This window comes from Megascapheus bottae, chromosome 2 (genome assembly GCF_031878675.1).
Source record: "Megascapheus bottae isolate mThoBot1 chromosome 2, mThoBot2.hap1, whole genome shotgun sequence".
NCBI classification, from domain to species: Eukaryota; Metazoa; Chordata; class Mammalia; order Rodentia; family Geomyidae; genus Megascapheus; species Megascapheus bottae.
In genome coordinates, this window is record NC_143510.1 from 56,331,529 (window position 1) to 56,349,437 (window position 17,909).

General features: G+C 35.4%; 1 protein-coding gene and 1 long non-coding RNA gene across 6 annotated transcripts in view; one reads left to right on the top strand and one right to left on the bottom strand.

The window, feature by feature from the left end:
• Tafa2 (TAFA chemokine like family member 2) overlaps positions 1-17,909 on the bottom strand; it is a 408,767-nt gene that overhangs the window by 10,165 nt on the left and 380,693 nt on the right. Inside the window, exon 5 of one of the 5 annotated variants that reach the window (XM_090327824.1) lies at positions 4,515-4,761. The exons of the other annotated variants lie outside the window; for them this stretch is intronic. Within the exon in view, the coding sequence (XP_090183950.1) occupies positions 4,750-4,761 (12 nt within the window). The 3' untranslated portion in view covers positions 4,515-4,749. The remainder of the gene's footprint in view (positions 1-4,514; positions 4,762-17,909) is intronic. 5 annotated transcript variants of the gene reach the window in all.
• On the top strand, positions 4,551-17,463 carry LOC150067140 (uncharacterized). The gene is made up of 4 exons (XR_016534387.1): positions 4,551-4,783; positions 11,403-11,527; positions 15,805-15,852; positions 17,354-17,463. It is a non-coding gene; the product is annotated as an uncharacterized LOC150067140 (long non-coding RNA).

A 17,909-nucleotide genomic window follows, 5' to 3' on the forward strand; every position in this document is an offset into this window, starting at 1 on the left:
ATTAAAGTCTAGTTAGGAGAAGTACCAAACAACATTTTATGTCCTGGTGAATATGAAATGAGTTATATATCCATAATAGTAGAAGGGATAATACATCGTGGGCTTTCTAATCAATTTCAGTTTTAAAAAAAGAGTTTTGTTCTGTTTTTTTCTTTTTTAAAGTACGCCTGTTACTGGCATAATATTTATTTTGGATTAATGGCTATTGTTCATTTAAACAACCATAAGCAAAGAAGTGTATTAATATTCATGAGAGCCAGGTGTGGTGGCTCATACCTGTATGTAATCCTAGCTACTTAGGAGGCTGATACCCGAGGATCAATGTTTAAAGCCAGCCCAGGCACAGAAGAACCTGAGACTCTGATCTTCAATTAACCTCTAGAAAATGGGAAGTGGGGTTGACTCAAGGGTAGGGAGGTAGCCTTGAGCTGAAGAGCTCAGGAACAGCGTCCAGGCCAAGTTCAAGCCCCATGATCCACAGAAAAAAATATTCCTGAAAGGAAACAGATTTAAATGCAGATTGTGTCCAATCTTCATAATACAACTACTTTACAGCTCCATAAATATGCATCATTCCAAGCTTAATACTCAAACAGATTTCATGTGCTCTATTAAGGTAACATGAACAAGGCACTTTCATAATCTGAAACACCGACTTGAACGAATTTTTTTTCTTCCTTGGAGTGTAATTTTGTTGTTTGCTGCAAAAATATTTTTTCAATGTAGCTCTTCCAGATTCATGAATTAGCTCTTAATTCATTTTTTGTATACTCAATGTGCAATTAAAACATCACTATTTGGGCTGGGAGTTTGGCCCAACGGTATAGTGCTTGCCTAGCATGCACGAAGACCAGGGTTCCATTCCTTAGTACCACATACATAGAAAAAAGCTGGAAGTGGTACTGTGGCTCAAGTGGTTCAGTGTTAGCCTCAAGGAAAAAGTCCAAACTCAGTGCTCAGGCCCTGAGTTCAAGCTCCTGGACTGGCAAAAGAAATCACTAATCTTCAGTAACACATGTGGGTTTTTTTTCACTTAAGCTAGAGAAAAGCCACTGTTAACTTGACCATAGCTGTGCATGAACACACTTGTCCTGCCTCAATGCACAATACACAATGCCAGGTTACAAAATGAAAGACACTGCTCTGTGTGGGATAGACATCAAACAAGTTGACCAGATAGATTTCAGATATAGATGGGTCACTAAGAATTAGGACCTATGCATCATAAGTATACCCATCGTCTTCAAAATGACACTCATCTACATCAAAGTTAAGACGATATTTTACATTCATGATGATGCAGGCAATTTCCACAGACCTTAAAACCCCCTGTGCTCTCATAACCACAGTTTAATTTTCCTTCCAGAAAAATTTATAATACTGGATTGCCAAGAGCATTTATGTTAATATTTGCAATCTGTTAAATACTTGGGCAGATCAACATGTGCCCTAAATGACCATGAACTATTTTGTTATCTGTTTGATAAACTCTTTGAAAACATCACAGCCTTAGGTGAGTGGAAAGGTAGTCTCATTGCAAACAACAGGAAGGAATTTCTGTAGTGAGCTGATCACATTTAGGTATAAATCAGTATGAGTCCCATTATAGAAGAAGAAAATGGACTGATGTGCTGGCCTTGGCATCTAATCTTGCGGTACTTCTAGCAGAGAATTCAAGCACCAGAAATGAGTGAGAAGAGGGAGTATTCAGCTGCTAGTTGGGAAACCACTTCCATGCCAAGGCTACTACCCACCAGGTTTAGCATTCTAGATAAGTAACTCTTTGATAGGCTAGAAGATGTAGCTCCACAATAGAGTACCAGCCTGGCAAGGATAACAACTCGAGCTCCTCCCCAAATTAGAAACTCTCTGAATCTCTATATTTATCTCCTAAGCTAATCAGTTGGACTCATAGAGCTTCTTTCTAAATTCCCTTCTTCCCCCAACTCTTTCTTAGAAAACACTACTTTCAAACTGGAAAAGAATTGTTGTCCTTATCACTCTAAATTCAAGAGTGATGTAACTACTCGGGAGACTTCATTTTTCTAACATACCTAGTCATTATATTAGAATGCAGAAACTATTGAGTTCTTAGCACACACAGAGCATCTGGCTTTGAGTTTCCTGGGCTGTGGAAATAAGGAGCTCCACTGGAGCTGAATCTTTGGAACAGATGGGCCTGCACTATTTCTTGGAACTTTGAAAGCTATACAGTACGCCTGCCATGCACTCTCCTACATGACTCATGGAAGCAGATGATGGCAGCAGTGCCATTTAAACACATCCATTCACCCAGGAGAAGACATGATTCTCTCCTGAGTGACATTCACAGTTAGCAAAGCAAAGAACTTTCTGCTCTGTCTTTGAAGAACTAATAAGTTCCTTTAACATTTGTCAGAATGTAGTAAACACAACCCTTCCTTCTTTTCTCCTAGCTCTTTATCACATGCACTTTTTGTTTGTTTTCAATTTTTAAAAAGCTATTAGAAACAAATAGAAAGGAAACTCACAATAACAACATCAGGCAACAATGAAGGCAACAATATTCAGAATAAAGACAAATCTCTTCAAAATTCGCACAAAACAAATCCTTAAGACAGAAAGTAATCTTTTATTTTATTCTATTTTTTTGTCCATCATGGTGTTTGAATTTTGGGCCTACTCACTGTCCCTCAGCACTCTACTATTTTGAGTCACAGCTCCACTTGTGGTTTTCTGATGGTTATTTGGAAATAGGACTGTCACAGACTTTCCTGCTCAGGCTGGCTTTTAATCATAATTCTCAGATCTCAGGCTCCTGAGTAGCTAGGATTACAGATATGAGCCACGAGCTCCTGGCTGAAAGTAGTTGTTTTAAACACCTAAAGGAAATACAGATAGATCTATAGATATGAATTCCATAAACCAGTATCTTTTAAGCATTTTTACAGAGTTGAGTTTTAAAACTCAGTTGGGATATAATTTATCTAATAAATTTGATATTTGTTGTATTTCATTTTTTTGTACGAGTCCTGGGGGCTTGAACTCAGGCAGGATCTGGACACCGTTCCTCAGTGTGCTTAAGACTAGCACTCTACCACTTGAGCCACAGCTCCACTTCCAGCGTGTGTGTGTGTGTGTGTGTGTGTGTGTGTGCGCGCAAGTACATGTGTGCGTGTGTGTGTGTGCATGTGTGTTTAACTGGAGAGAAGAATCTCATGGACTTTCTTGCCCTGTACTCTTTGAACTATGGTCCTCAGATCTCAGCCTCCTAAGTAGCTATGATTAAAAGTAACAGGCATCAGCTCCCAGCCATTAGTATTGTCATTATTTTTGAACATTCACCTCTCTTTGGAAAATAGTTTGAATCATTAGTTTTCATTTACTCTCTGTAGCAAAGCTTTGCTTTAAATGATTGAGTTCTTCAAGGATTCCAGCTTCATTACAGATGGAGGGTAGCAAAAGTAAGCTATAAAAATGTGCTTAAAAACAAGTTTATGTCAAATGAGATTTGAAGAGAAGAAGAGTTGAGAGTTAGAAGACATTCTTTTAGTCATTTGGGAATTACTAAGAGCATTTTCTCATAACTTCCTGGTTGGTGTGAGTGACAAATGTAAAGGGCTCTTGGAAACCATCTTTCCTTAAGATACTGATCAGAATGAACATGATGGGTGTTGTAACTTTGAAAAGCATTTGATGTAAAGAGTGAAAGTAAAACCAATGTGGAGACTTTTTTTGGAACATGTTGGAAGCAGCATAAACATTCTCTTCTCCATTCCTCCCTTCTTCCAGACAACTAAATATAATGATAACCATTCCATATGTGGTCATCCTTTGAAATAAAATCTCATTATGTATGTTATAAAAGTCAAATCCATTTTCTTAATATAGGACAATATAGTCAGGGATGTGCAATACACAGTGCACTTGATATTTTTTCTAAGCTTTAATCCTCCCTGGATTTTTCTAACACTATGAATCACACTTCAGTAGTCTTAAATTCCAAAGGTGATCAAAATATGAACCTTTAAATCTATATAACTATCATGGTTTAGGTGCAGATATAATATTGAATAACAGGTAACTCCAATATATAAAAACATGGGCATTAGGTAAGAGCCCAGTCTTGATAAATGAAAGTACTGATGGCACAGTACTGTTCCTTCTGGTGTCCAAATAATAAGTAGATTCGGGAATATATCAGGGTAGGGTACTACACACTTCCTGTTTTCAAGAAAGTGATGTACCACCTTGTAGATGATAGTACTAGGTCAAGCAATCATAGTATATTAACTCTTTGTAGAACAGTTCTTTGAATGCACCTTCTGTCTCCAAAGAGTGTTACCCTCCCATATTTTTTTCATCAAAGATAATCAATGGCTTTCTTCATTAGCCACTAAAACAGTACTGCGCATTCTGATCTCTAAGGCTGAACCAACTTCATTGTCTTCCCTTGAAGCCGTGCACCTGGAACACTAACAGATGCTAGGAGAAATAGTAGGTCACAATTAATCCTGTTACCATGGTGTACACACCTGCTGCTCTGGGAGAAATAAACCGAGACAGGAACTCATTTCTGGAGGTGTTCTGAATCTTTACTTCTTAAGGAAACTTCTGCCCCTTCCTTAGAATCCGACCAACTCTAGAGGATTCGCCACAACTACTGCTCCAACGTGGAGCCTGAATACTTTCAATGTGGAAAATCAAACATTGTCATCAGGCACAGCGGAAACCTTCGCTTTCTACTTCTCCATTCGAACTTGAAGACTTTTACACGTTTGCCTAAGGAACAAACACATGTCAGGTACTCCTTTGTTCAAAAGATTATTACAGGAAGCAACCTTAGGAAAAAGGTAACATTTCAACAAGCAAAGAGGGACAGCAAGACAGCAAAACAGCAACTTCCTTCATCAACAAACCTCACAGTAATCTAGCTGTCTATTTACCTTGGAATACTGTAACCTCTTATGATTTTTAATTTCAGGGAAACATATACTTATAACTGAGTCCTAAAACAAACAGCATTATAAGCAATTGAAAAATAACAGATTGTAAGCAATGCTCATGAATATTTTGGGAAACATTCTGCAGACAAACAAAACAAAAAATTTCATTAAATTCAAGTGAAGGGTACACAGAAACCAACAAATAGTTGTTTTCACATAAAAGCATAGAATTTCCAGAATAATATTGTGTAGAATATAGAGATGTATTATTTGCATCCTTAACCATTCTTGGGCTGCCTGAACATCCATGCCTATAGTAATTTATAATCTTCTGAGTCATGAACTTGGTTTGTACACACTTTACGTCATGGAAATGAAATTGGCTCACTTCAGCAATGGTTAGCTCTCATCATGTTGTTCCAGCCAACTTTATTGCTCTTTACTTATCAATTCTGTTACCCAACCTCTATTTACAGTTTGAATGAGATCCAAAGCATTTGCTCGGTTGAAATTTGTAACATTTTTTTAAGGTACATACTTTCAGAAGTTTTCTTTATATACTCTTTCCCAAAGAACTTGAGACATTAAACATGATATTTAAATTTTAAATATTTAAGTAGTAATTTGAGGAAACTATAACTGGCCATTATGCATGCTAGAAATCCTATGGTATAGCTAGTAATTAGAATTATCAGGAAGTTTTTTGGTAGAATGAATCAAAAGTAAAGTCAAACATTGCATACATAAAATTTGAGAAGACAGGACAGTCATAAGTAGTCACTGAGAAAAGACGAATCATGTCATAATAAAAAAATGTTTTTGTCAACCCTCTCCCCATATCTAGACTTCTCATTTCCTTTGAAAAAAAAACAAGACACAGATAAGGAAGTACAACAGCTGATTGTTTCTACTTTCTTTTCTTTGTTCAAAAACATAGAGTTTTGTAGAGGGATGAAATGATCTTTAATTCATATGTCCTCACTGAATATTTTAAGGATAGCATAACCTGTTTATATTATTTTTATTCATGAATCAAGTGCTAGTGCTCTGTCAAAACTGTACCCTCTTCTGTGTCTCTGTTAGTTACTCTCAATCTCTTTATTGCATTTGTGCAACCACAATCGCTTTCTCATTTGCCATGTCCTTTGCAGTCCATCTCGGCTCTTTTTCACCATCACCCAAGACCAACCACCCACAATAGTGTCTACAAGAGGTCTTGATTATGATATACAAAGTACTCCATTATTAGATGCTAAGCCACCCAGCAACATCTCCACTTGCCCTCAATGCCTCCACAGAAACACAAATTCCCAACACCACTAGGGACTCCATGGATGATTCCTTGTTGCCTTATCCTCAGGACATTTACCTTTTCCTGCAGTGCCCTTATTTCAAACCCTAATAAATGTGCTATGATTATGTGACTCTATTTTAAGATGTTTCTTTATATTATGATTATTGACTAACCTCTTCATTTATGTCACCACCTATGAGGTACTATAAACAAGGGAACTATTTGCTTCTAAAAACTGAGCAACAATCCAGGAACATCAAAGATGTATAATGGTGCCAAGAGCTATTAAATTAAGGCTTAAAAGAGGGGCATATCCATATACAGAAAGACAAATGAATGACTTGAATGCATTCATGCACAGAAGAAAAGTGATAAGTAATTTTAGAAGGGGAAAGCTAGTTTTGGGGTTTTCCATGAACAGAAAAGGGGAATTAATGATTTAGGCGAATGAAAGTTCAACTCCTTCATTTATCAATTATTTTTTAGGATTATTCCCATGGTTCATTATTTTTAGAATTTGGAGTTATAGATAGGTATGGATCCTGATGTTCAGTCTCACATTTGTACCTCAGATATTTAAATTGATTCTTAACTTGGAGAAGGTCTGATTTTTAAAACAAAATTAATTCATGAAAATAATAATGCAAGAAGATAATAGCAATCTGTGATGCCTTAATTGGTATTAGACTTGCCACTTGGGATATGGAAAATGTCCAAATAGATGCTCAAGGTTTATACCAGCATATTCATTAGAGTTAGTATTTCAGTTAGAAATCATCCTAAAATTAAAAAAAAAAAAACTTCACTTCTCCCCTGTGCAATTTCCATAGTGTTGATAAACAGTTGTCAGGAAAATGTTCTGGTGAAATATTTTGTGATAACAATTACCTTGCACCTAGGAATTACATGCACACTTGACATCAGGTATGGTGGTACAACTGAAATAGCATCCAATTTTCTATAATGGAAAATAGTAAACAAAAGCCAGGTGATTGATTTGCCACCACCCCAGTATTAATGTGTATGCAATTCCTCCTTACTTTATACACCCAGAGAATATACATTCTATATATTTACAACACAGGGTGTCTAACCCATCACTCCTACTCTACCCCCACCCACCCATGTCAAAAGGTCAGCATTTTAAAAGGAAAAAGAGAAGTCGATTTGTGCTTTGTAAAAGTATTACTAATTCCTGGCCCAGAATCTATTGACAAAAGGCAGGTGACTCTGTTCCACCAGGAAATCTGTGACCTCCTCATCCTCCATAATTCTATTTCTCAAACAGTAGTTTCTGGTAGCATTAGAAATCTTAGCTTACACCTGTTAATATTTATAAAACCCTTAGCATGTTCTTGGAGCTATACCCATTGGCCATTTACTGTTACCATCAATAGCTAGCCGTTGTTACTATTTCTTATTCTTCTCACCTTCATAGCAGGAAACTGAATTTCAAGTAAACTAAGGGAAGCATCCCAACATGCCTGCACACCATGATGATAAGGGAAGTGAGAGGAACTACCATTTGGGTGGTTTTAATCCCAGTGATACAGGTCTTGTGTTTCTAATTTCTCCATTTATTCATTTGGCTATTATTTACAGAGTGCCTGTTAAATGGTAGGCACTATTCTAGGCAACAATACAAATGACATTAAAAATAGGCTCCCCTGAAAAAGAGACTACCAAGGAAGCTGGACAAAGCTGGGGGTTTAATGTCATTTTAGACAACGGCAAGAGAAAAATGAAGATTTCTGAACGGAAGGGAAAGAATAATCTAATCTAGTATCTGGTTAGGAACAATTAGTAGAAAGAAGTGACAAAACTGTAGAGACCATTTTGATTTTGCCCTCTTATTTATGCTTACAACTAGGATGCTAGACTGTGTTTTAATCCTGTTCCTCTGTTTAGAAGGTACATATGTTTAGCAACCTCTTTTTTTATTTCATTGTCAGGGTAATGTATAGAGGGTTTACAGTTACATTCGTTAAGTAGTAGGTGTATTACTTCTCACACACTGATACCCCTTCCATGTTTTGGTCCCCATTTCCCTCCCCCAACCCTTGCTCACTATTTCCATCGGTAAAACAAGGCTAACAAGCCAGTGTGCCTCCAGAATGGTAGTAAGGAAGAAATGAGCTCTTTTGTTCATGTTGCCTTGTCTTCTTTTTCATTTTGAATTTTTTTTAAGTTTTATTGTAAAGGTGATATACAGAAGGATTAAGGGTTGCAGAAGTCAGGCAATGAAGTACATTTCTTTTTGAACAGTGTCACCCTCTCCCTCAGTTTTTCTCAGTTTTCCTCCTAATCCCTTCCACCCCACCAAGTTGGTCTTCTATTTGTATGTGTATGCTAAGTATCATATTTGTAAGTGTGCGGGCCTATTGTGAGACTTGGAGCCATGGAAAAACAGTTTTTTCCAAGTGCAACCTACCAACTCATGTTTACATCAGTCCAATTTCTGGTGTTAAAATGGATACAAGGAAAAATATGCAACATTGGAATTTTCCTATATTTGTTCAAAATTGAAAAAATATCTATTCTTCAATTTCTTCTACATTTCCACTTTATATATTATAACAACTTAACTATGATGCATGCTCAGTCTTAATGGTCACTTACTACTGATGATGATGATGATTTTCAAAGCCTCAGGAAGGTACTAAGCATTGTGTAATTGTTAAGAGCATGGGATTAAATGCCTATAATTGTGAGGTTATCATAATTTGGCTATTTGTTAACTCCATGGGCATAATTTTATACACCACATTCCCCTTCCATGTATAACCAATAAGTGGAGTTAATTCCTCTTTCATCATCATACAGCTATGGAAAATAAATCCAGATGGGCTTTTACAGTAAGACTATAAGAAACAGTAACTTAAATAGTGTCAAACCATATTTTGGAATATTTTCAAAAGAGTTAATTTATCTCCATCAGAGTATCCTTATTATTCTATTGCTATAACAAAAATATGAAATCTAATTATGTGACTGGGTACTTAGTATAAATGTATTTCTGGCTTTTAGACACTAATATTGACTTTACATAGCTTCCTGTATCCTTTACAGTACATAACAGCAATCATGCATTATTCTCAAAGGTTATATTAGAGTCAGGACAAATCGTTAAGTAGGAATATTATGTGCATACTATTTAATGAAAGATTTTTAATTTCCTAAAGGCAAAAATGTATCTATTACAACATACTTTGGTTGAAATGTAGTAAGGAAATAAAAAAATCACTTAGATTTCGTTATTCCATAAATAGGAATTATTGGCCTGCGCTAATTGCTGAATCTCTATAAACACTTTCTGCATCAGTTTCTGCTTGGTGTTTTTGTGATTTAGTAAGAACATTAATGCTGTATTAGTAATGGCAAAATGGGCAAGGAAGACTTAGCATTCAATAAAACAACCCTTTATTGCTACAGTAACCAACCAGGCCAGCCTCATTTTAAATTGCTGCAGGCAAAAACCTACAAAACTTTAAGATTAAAATTAAAAAGCAGACCCAGAAAAGCATCTAGTCATAGCACAAGGCTCCTCTCCTCCCACTTAACAAAGCAGTTTAAATCATAAAGAGGTATTTTTATGAGGCTGTCTTTGAGCCATCCTTATAAATACTAGTTGAATAAAGGTCAGCAGTTACAGGGTCACCAGAAAAAAGCAAACTGCTCCTTTCAGGTTGTGGGTCCAATAAGTCCTCAAGAGATACATCTTGCAAAAGCAGCGTCTGCTGGTTTTTAAAAAGAAAGCGATATTTACATTACTGCAGCATATCAGCTGGAAAGGCACCTTTATACTTTGTAAGTAGAGCTCCCACTTGGTCCATCACTGGTAAATGCAGCAACCTGGAGTCTGTGACTGCTGCACAAAGGGGGATATACTTAGTTCAGCTCTATGGCTTCTATCTAGGTTGAATATTCATGGCTATTTCAGAAAGCAAGCGGTGCAGATAGAGACATCTCCCAGAAATCAATAGTTTCTCTTCAAATTCTTTGTGTAAATATGAACAGAGATGGGAAATGATGTCATGAAATACCTCCATATAGTTATTTATTTAGCCAGAGTGACCATGATCACTGTCAGGTAATAATGGTCATATTCAAGTTAGGAGAATATTGGACAATTTTATTAGCATATGAACAACTTGGTTGATTTATGTATTTAAGAAATACATCAACCTTTATACTTGGCCAGAACTTACTTAAATCCATATTAAGAGCTTATATGGTGAATAAATGACAGTCCCATCTCATAGATATTTCTGAAAAGAAGCATAGATGTAAATCAGCTTTTCTCTTCCAAGGTCAGGAAGTAATAAGTTTTATAGTCAGTATGTGAAGCTAAGTGATTTGGCTCAAGAAACTATATTCATAACCAAAGTAATATTCCTGAAGGCTTTCTTGACAGAACATACCTACCATCTAAAGGGAATGGGATTCATGAGATAGAGATGAATAAGTAGGCAGATAGACATATAGAAGAGATGAAAGAAAGAAAGAAAGAAAGAAAGAAAGAAAGAAAGAAAGAAAGAAAGACCCACTGTGTGCTTATAAAGCAAAGCCAATAGAGTGGTTTTTGAGCCATTCTGATGTCTTTAGCAATTTAGAAGAATATTTTCATAAATATTCTTACTAAGTCATCATGAGCATGGTTTAGCACTCAAGGAACAGGACTGTATTCCTTACACTGAGGTTCAAATGTTAAGGCACAATACTCCAGAAGGTATTTATGATTGAAGTTTCTAGCTCCGCTTTATTTGGTGTAAGGGGAAAAAAAAAGACTTTTTTGTGGGTTGTGGGACTTGAACTCTGGGCCTGGGTGCTGTCCCTGAACTCTTCAGCTCAAGGATAGTGCTCTACCCCTTTGAGCCACAGTTCCACCTCTGGATTTCTGATGGTTAATTAGATAAAAGAGTCTCACAGACTTTTACTCCCTGTCTGGCTTTGAACCACGATCCTCAGACTTCAGCCACCTGAGAAGCTGGGATTGTAGGCGTGTACCACCAGCATCTGACCTAATTGCTTTTTTTTTTCTATAATAGTGTGGATTATTTTTAAATTTTAGGTAAAAATGTATACCCTTTGGACATAGAAAGTTTAGTAAAGAAATCTTTTCATGAATTGACTGCCTTTTCTGTCTTCTCTTCTGTAACTAATCTAGTAACTTATAATAACAGGGATGAAACCTGAAAGAACTGAAAAACAGTCTCAACTTCTACTCTACTCATTTATTCAAACAACTGAAAACCCAAATACACAACAATACCGGTCGTGGAACCCCTACAACTCTCACCAATTGTTGGTAAGAATGCAAAATAGATCACAAAAAAAGGATTACAAATCAAGAAATATATATAATGTAATATGGTTCTGCTTCTCTTCTCTGGAAACTGTAGAACAGTGTCTTACAAACCAAATCATACTCGTGAAGTATGATCCTGAAGTTCTGCTCCTTAGTATTTATTCCAAAAGTTTAAAAGTTATATGTTCACAAAACATGTACATGTATATTCATTGCAGCTTTGTTTATATTTGCCAAAATGTGGAAGCATTAAAGAAATCTTCAGAGATGATAGGGTAAATGAATTATTACACATCCAGGACACATGATAATCATGCCAGTCAAAACCTTCTGAGAAAATAATGTGGACATGTATCCATGCTGTCATAGTCACCTAAAGTGTGGGGGGAGATGTGATATTAAACTGAAAAGACTACAAACACTGGAATCAGAATATCTGTTTGACTTCTATACTTAATAGTTACGTAGCTTTAGGACAGTAACTTAATTTTGCTGACCCTCTTTTTGTAATTTATACTAAGGAATAGGATGATTTATAATTTCAAGAATGGTAGCTGTTACAATAGTCCATTAAATTGTAAAGCATACTACTTGACAATAGTTGCCACACAACAAAATAAATGCACCCATGGACCACAAATATAATCCTGATATCTCAGCACGGAGGTTCAAAATCAGCCTTGGAAGAAAAGTCTATGTGAATCAGTATCTGTAATTAGTAACTCAAAGCCCAGAAGGAGAGATTTGGTTAAAGTAGTAGAGCATCAGCCTAGGTCCCAAGATTGATCATCAGTATTGGCATTCACACATACACATATATACACATACACATGTACACACACACCTGCACACACTGCAACACATACACACAGAGACTTTTTGTAATTATCAAGTCTATCATTAGGGCCATCTTTACTCATTTTGAATACTGTTACAAATATTTAAAAAATCCAGGTGCAAAATCAACATTCTCCAAAACAGAGAAGTATGAAGATGGTCATTCATGTACATAATATATACATAGGTATGTGTATGAGCATGTACCCATGTCATATGTTGTATGTTTATACTTTTCTTTCAGCATCTATAGGGGAATGGATTCAGGAGATCCTATGGAATTCAAAAGTTTTGAAAAGATGCTCATGTCCCTTATCAAAAATAGTATGGAATTTATATATAACCTATTCTGCAATACCTTGATTACTTATACTACTTAATACAAGTTACATGCTATATAAAAAGCTATTATACAATAAGATTTAAGTAATAACCTCAAGAAAACAATTATAAGTTCAATAGAGTCTTTTTCCTAAATAAATTTTGACCAAGAATTTGTTAACCTGTCCACAGGACTGTGTACACAAATTATATATGCCCATATATATTGGATAGGTATCTACATATATAGTGGATATGGAAAATTATATATTTTATATTATATATTTTAAGAAATTGGCACATGTAGCTTTGAAAGCACATTAATTCCAAAATCTCATAGGGAAGGCTTTGCAGGGAAGAGACTCCAGATAGAGTGGCAGCTCCCATTCAAAGAAAGTCTACTAAGAATCCTCTAGGATCTTTCTTTCTCAAGAGAGGTAATCCCTTTATTCTTGGCAACTTCAACTGATTGGATGAGTTCTAGTTAGAGGAGGAAGAAAAATTTGCCTTACCAAAGCCTACCAGTATAAATGTAAATATTATTCACTCTCACCGTAACATCTAGAATAATGTTTGATCAAATATTTGGTCACTACAGCTGGGTCACAAGTTAATGAGATAAGCTAACACAATATACATTTTTGTATACACTATATACATATATATATTTGAATGCACAACTCAAACAATTTATTTTTTATGAATATAAAAGATTTTCTGATAACTGAAAAATACCTACAATACTTCTAGATTTTCTTTCATGTGAATTTTGAAATACTCAACACTGGATAATCAATTGTCCATTCTTGTAAAACCTATAAAAAGGAACATGTCATTTATATTTGAAAGAGATTCTGCTTCCTGTTTTGGACATATCTAGGTACAATTTTATTAGAACAAAGAAAAAAAGGCGCTTCCATGAAGAATCAAGAAGTCCTGTGCCAAAACAAAAGATGTGCAAAATAGTAGAAGAGTGAAGTGTTCTTTAGACTCCTTGGGGGTGACACACTTATGTGCAGACACAAGTACTAAAGTACTAGCCTTTTCAGAGCAAATGTAACCCAGTAGTTTTCTGAAAACGCCAAGCATTTGCCAGGTGCCAGTGGCTCACACTATAATCGTAGCTAGTCAGGATGCTGAGATCTGAGGATCATAGCTCAAAGCCAGCTTGGGTAGAAAAACCCAGCAGTGGTGCTATGGCTCAAGTCATTGAGTGCTAGCCCTGAGCATAAAGAGACTCAGGGACAGTGCCCATACACTGAGTTCAAGTCCTGGGACCAGCAAAAAAAAAAAAGAAAAGAAAATATTCTTCCTAAGCATCATCATGAGATAAAGTTGGTATAGTCTACCTTATAGAGCTGTGGAGTTTAGGCCAAGAGAACTACAGTGAAGGTGATACTAAGTTTGTAGGACTGCAAAATGACTCCCCTTGGTCATTCTGGATAAAATAATGGATTTGGGTCAAGCAGAGAATTGAAAATTATCTGATCTACATGGACAATATCTCATTCTCAGAATTTTCTTTTTTTATTGCTTTATTAATAGGGAATCATATCACAAGAGTTTTTTCCTCTCTTTTCTGTTAATACTTCTGTTTACCATTATGGTGTTGTGGAATGATTCAAAAGAAATTCTTTGCAATTGTTTAAAAGTGTGGAGGCCTCATGTTAAGACTTTCAGGACTCCTGTACGTGGTACAAAACCAGTCTTTCAAAGAATATATTTGCCATACCAGGGCTGTCTCCTTTTGCCTTTTATATTTTTTACAGTAAGATTTTAAAAAACAACCAGAGAATTTGCTTGTCAATGATTTCATTTGGTAGGATGCATATTATTGCTTAAAATTACTTACTTATCCAGATTATAAAGCAGTATTACAGAGACCTGATTTGTTCAAAGGATCTTATAGTTTTGGTATAGTGCTATAGCTTTGTTCAGCTCATAATAAGAAGCATAAAATGTTCACCAACAAAAAGACATCCCATCATAAATGTGTATATACTTCATTCACCAAACCACCAAGATCTGTGATTGGAAATAGCATGCTGGCTTCTGTTGTTAATTTATTTTTCCTTTCTGTTTTTCTCTCTCTCTCCTTTCTTCCTTTCTTCCTTTTTCTTTTTTTCTCCATCTTCTTCTTTTTCCTTTTGTTTGAGATAAACTCTCACTATGTACACTGAAGTTGCCTGGAATTCTCTTTAAACCTCAGTGCTTGCACTATAAGTCCTTCTTTCTCCTTCTTTCCTTCCTTCCTTTCTTCCTTTCCTTCCTTTTTTACTTCCTCTTTTCTTCTCAGAATTTTCAATCTCAGAAAGGTTGAACCCTTTAATAACACATGATTGGTACTGCCAAAATTAATCCTATCATCTCTGAACGTTTTAGTCCATTTTCATGAATATTTTTATTTCATGTTATGAATATTTACTTCACCTTTAGTATATAAAGTGATGAGTAGAGTTTTATTGATTGGGTATCACTATATTATTTCACGAGTAAAATGAATTCATTAGAAGTTATTATAATTGATTTTATCCTAAATTTCTTTTTTCTAATTTTTAAATGTAATGTATAGAGGGGTTACAGTTACATTTGTCAGGTAGTGGGTGCATTACTTCTCATACATTGATACCCCTTTTCATGTTTTTGTCCCCATTTCCCTTCCCTTATTTATCCTAACTTTCAATATAATTTTTTTCTCAGAAACCCTGAGGCTATAATCTGAAGGCATATGTTAAACATTGCAGAAGTGCTTTCAAAAAGATCTTTTTATGTGTGATATTTAATCACAAACAATGGTTGGCTACCTGGCCATATATTCAGTAAACTCTCGAACTGATCCTAAATTGTAACTGGAGTTTGAAGTTCACATTCCTAAGCATACTTGTTTAGATTCTTCTGTCAGCCAAAGTGTCCTTAGAGAATCTTCAAATCTGTTTCTTTCAAGAGAAAATAAAATCATTTTACTATAAGAAGCTCAGAAACCAGCTGACTAAATCAACACTCGCCACAGATATTCTAGCAATCATGCTAAGTATTTTAAAGAAGAGACTTAAATCAGAGATGACATCCATTTATGTGCAAGTATATTTTGAAAATAAATTTTCCCTTCTCATTCCCAGGTTCCATTGCTCTTTTAACAGGACCAGGAAAAGAACAGGAGGTGCAAGGTAAGGATAAAAATATGTTTGTCATCAGAAAAAATAATAAGATAAGTAAGAAAAGGTCAAGGTAAAATGGACAACAGTAAGCAGATCCCTGACAAAGCAAGCCTTTATTGACTTTGGTATAATCTCATCATCAATCCAGGAAAGTCAACACTGGTACTCAACAAAAGCAAAATACAATAATACTAAACTTCACAAGCCAAAGGTACATCAATAGCTAAGTAATTCTCACCTTTAAGGAGTTCAAGATTAAACATTATAGGAATTGCAATTCCAGGGCTTAGTACAAACTATAAAGATTTGGGGGCGTTTGTTTAATTTGGCAATTTGAATTTTATAACTTGGATCATAGTTCAACTGAGTGACTAATCTAATGGAAACTAATTCATAATGCTTCCAGATCAGCTGTTTCATGAATTTAAAGTATTATAAAAATTTAAAATATATACAGTATTGTGAAATTGAAATTGAGCTCAAAGCCTCACACTAGTAAAGTGCGCTACCACTGAAGTCATACCTTGAACCATTCAATATTCTTATGCTATCTTATTTCAATTTACTTAAAGTTATAACTATGGTCCCAATTTTTCATATTTTCATATGTAAAATCTGTCTCCTGGCTTCGTATTTTAAATCTGCTACAGAATTGATAGAAACTTCAACAGTCCATTTCAAAGAATATTCAGTATCCATGCTCGATTTTTCTCTATGAATGATCAGTAGAAAGCTAAACTAATTAAAGAAGGTGTCTATTAGAATTTGTTTTTATTTTTGTGAAGGTGGTATAAAGGTAGTAAGCAATTCAATTCTTCCTTTTTTGTTTCTTTTGTTTGTTTTTCATTTAAGAAAAAACCTCTCTATGTAGACAGGCTAGCCTCAAATTGTCTTCCTTCTCAGACTATGTGCTGGGAAGGAAGTGCTATGATTCCCAAATGCTATGATTCTAGGCATAAACTCAGCTCAGCTAAATCTCTTGACACCACAGAATGTAGCATTTTGACTGTTTACTCACTAGCTACTAAAGATACAAACTGTTGGGGAAAGTACTCTTGAATGGCATCACGATATGTTATTCTTAAGTTTTAGGGCAATTATGGGTTGTGCAATATTAAACTGTCACTGAACACCTGTAAATTTTTTTTCCTCCCACATCTGCTCCTGGCAATTATTCACTGTGTTGCTATCGACTTGACTGTGCTTCTTAGACAGCTTTAGTATTATGACCTTTTAAAAATATAAATTCCCCGTCCATAGCCACATAATAGAGATTTGATCTACTTTTACAGAATGAATGAATAAATGAGTGAGTGATAAGTAAGCAAGCTTCCCTTCATTCGTTAATACTTGTAGAAAGATTAATATCTATTCTTATTAATACTTTGATTATTTTGCTACCTTTATGTAGTTATGCAAAATAGTTTCAACTCAACCTTATCCATTTATCAGTGCATATTGTTTATTATCATTGTTAAAGCAGATCTACCCTTGCCTTCTCTCTAAACAGATGCATAACCTGCTGCACTGGAAAGTATTATCAATGACATCATCCAAACAGGAGAACCAAAACAATTGTAAGATTACAAGGGAACAAATTATATATGTCTAATGGACAAAGAGATGTCAGTATTTGTAGCAGGTTTCTCATATGGAAAAAGACTTATAGGTCACTTAATCTATCTCTTAGGTCACACATCCTGTGTGTGATACACATGTACCATATGACTGATTTGCAGAACAGAGTCATGTGTGTTCTAGCTGGTGGTCTCTCTCTCTGCTTTTCTACTATCTTTCTGCCTACAGGGCACGTCTCTTAGCTAAGGAACAGTCAAAATGTCTTTGATATCATTTTTGTCTTCCTATTTACTCTTTTGTCTGGGAGAGTTTTCTGGTTAAATTTATTGTTATCATCTAAGGAATAATAATTTTCCAATTTATTTCTTCATCTCTGCTTTCTTTTTCTTTTCTTTTTTCTTTTCTCTCTCCCTCTCTCACTCTCTCTCCTCCTCCCTTCTCGCTCTCAGTCTATCTCTCTCTCCTTTCTTTCTTTCTTTCTTTCTTTC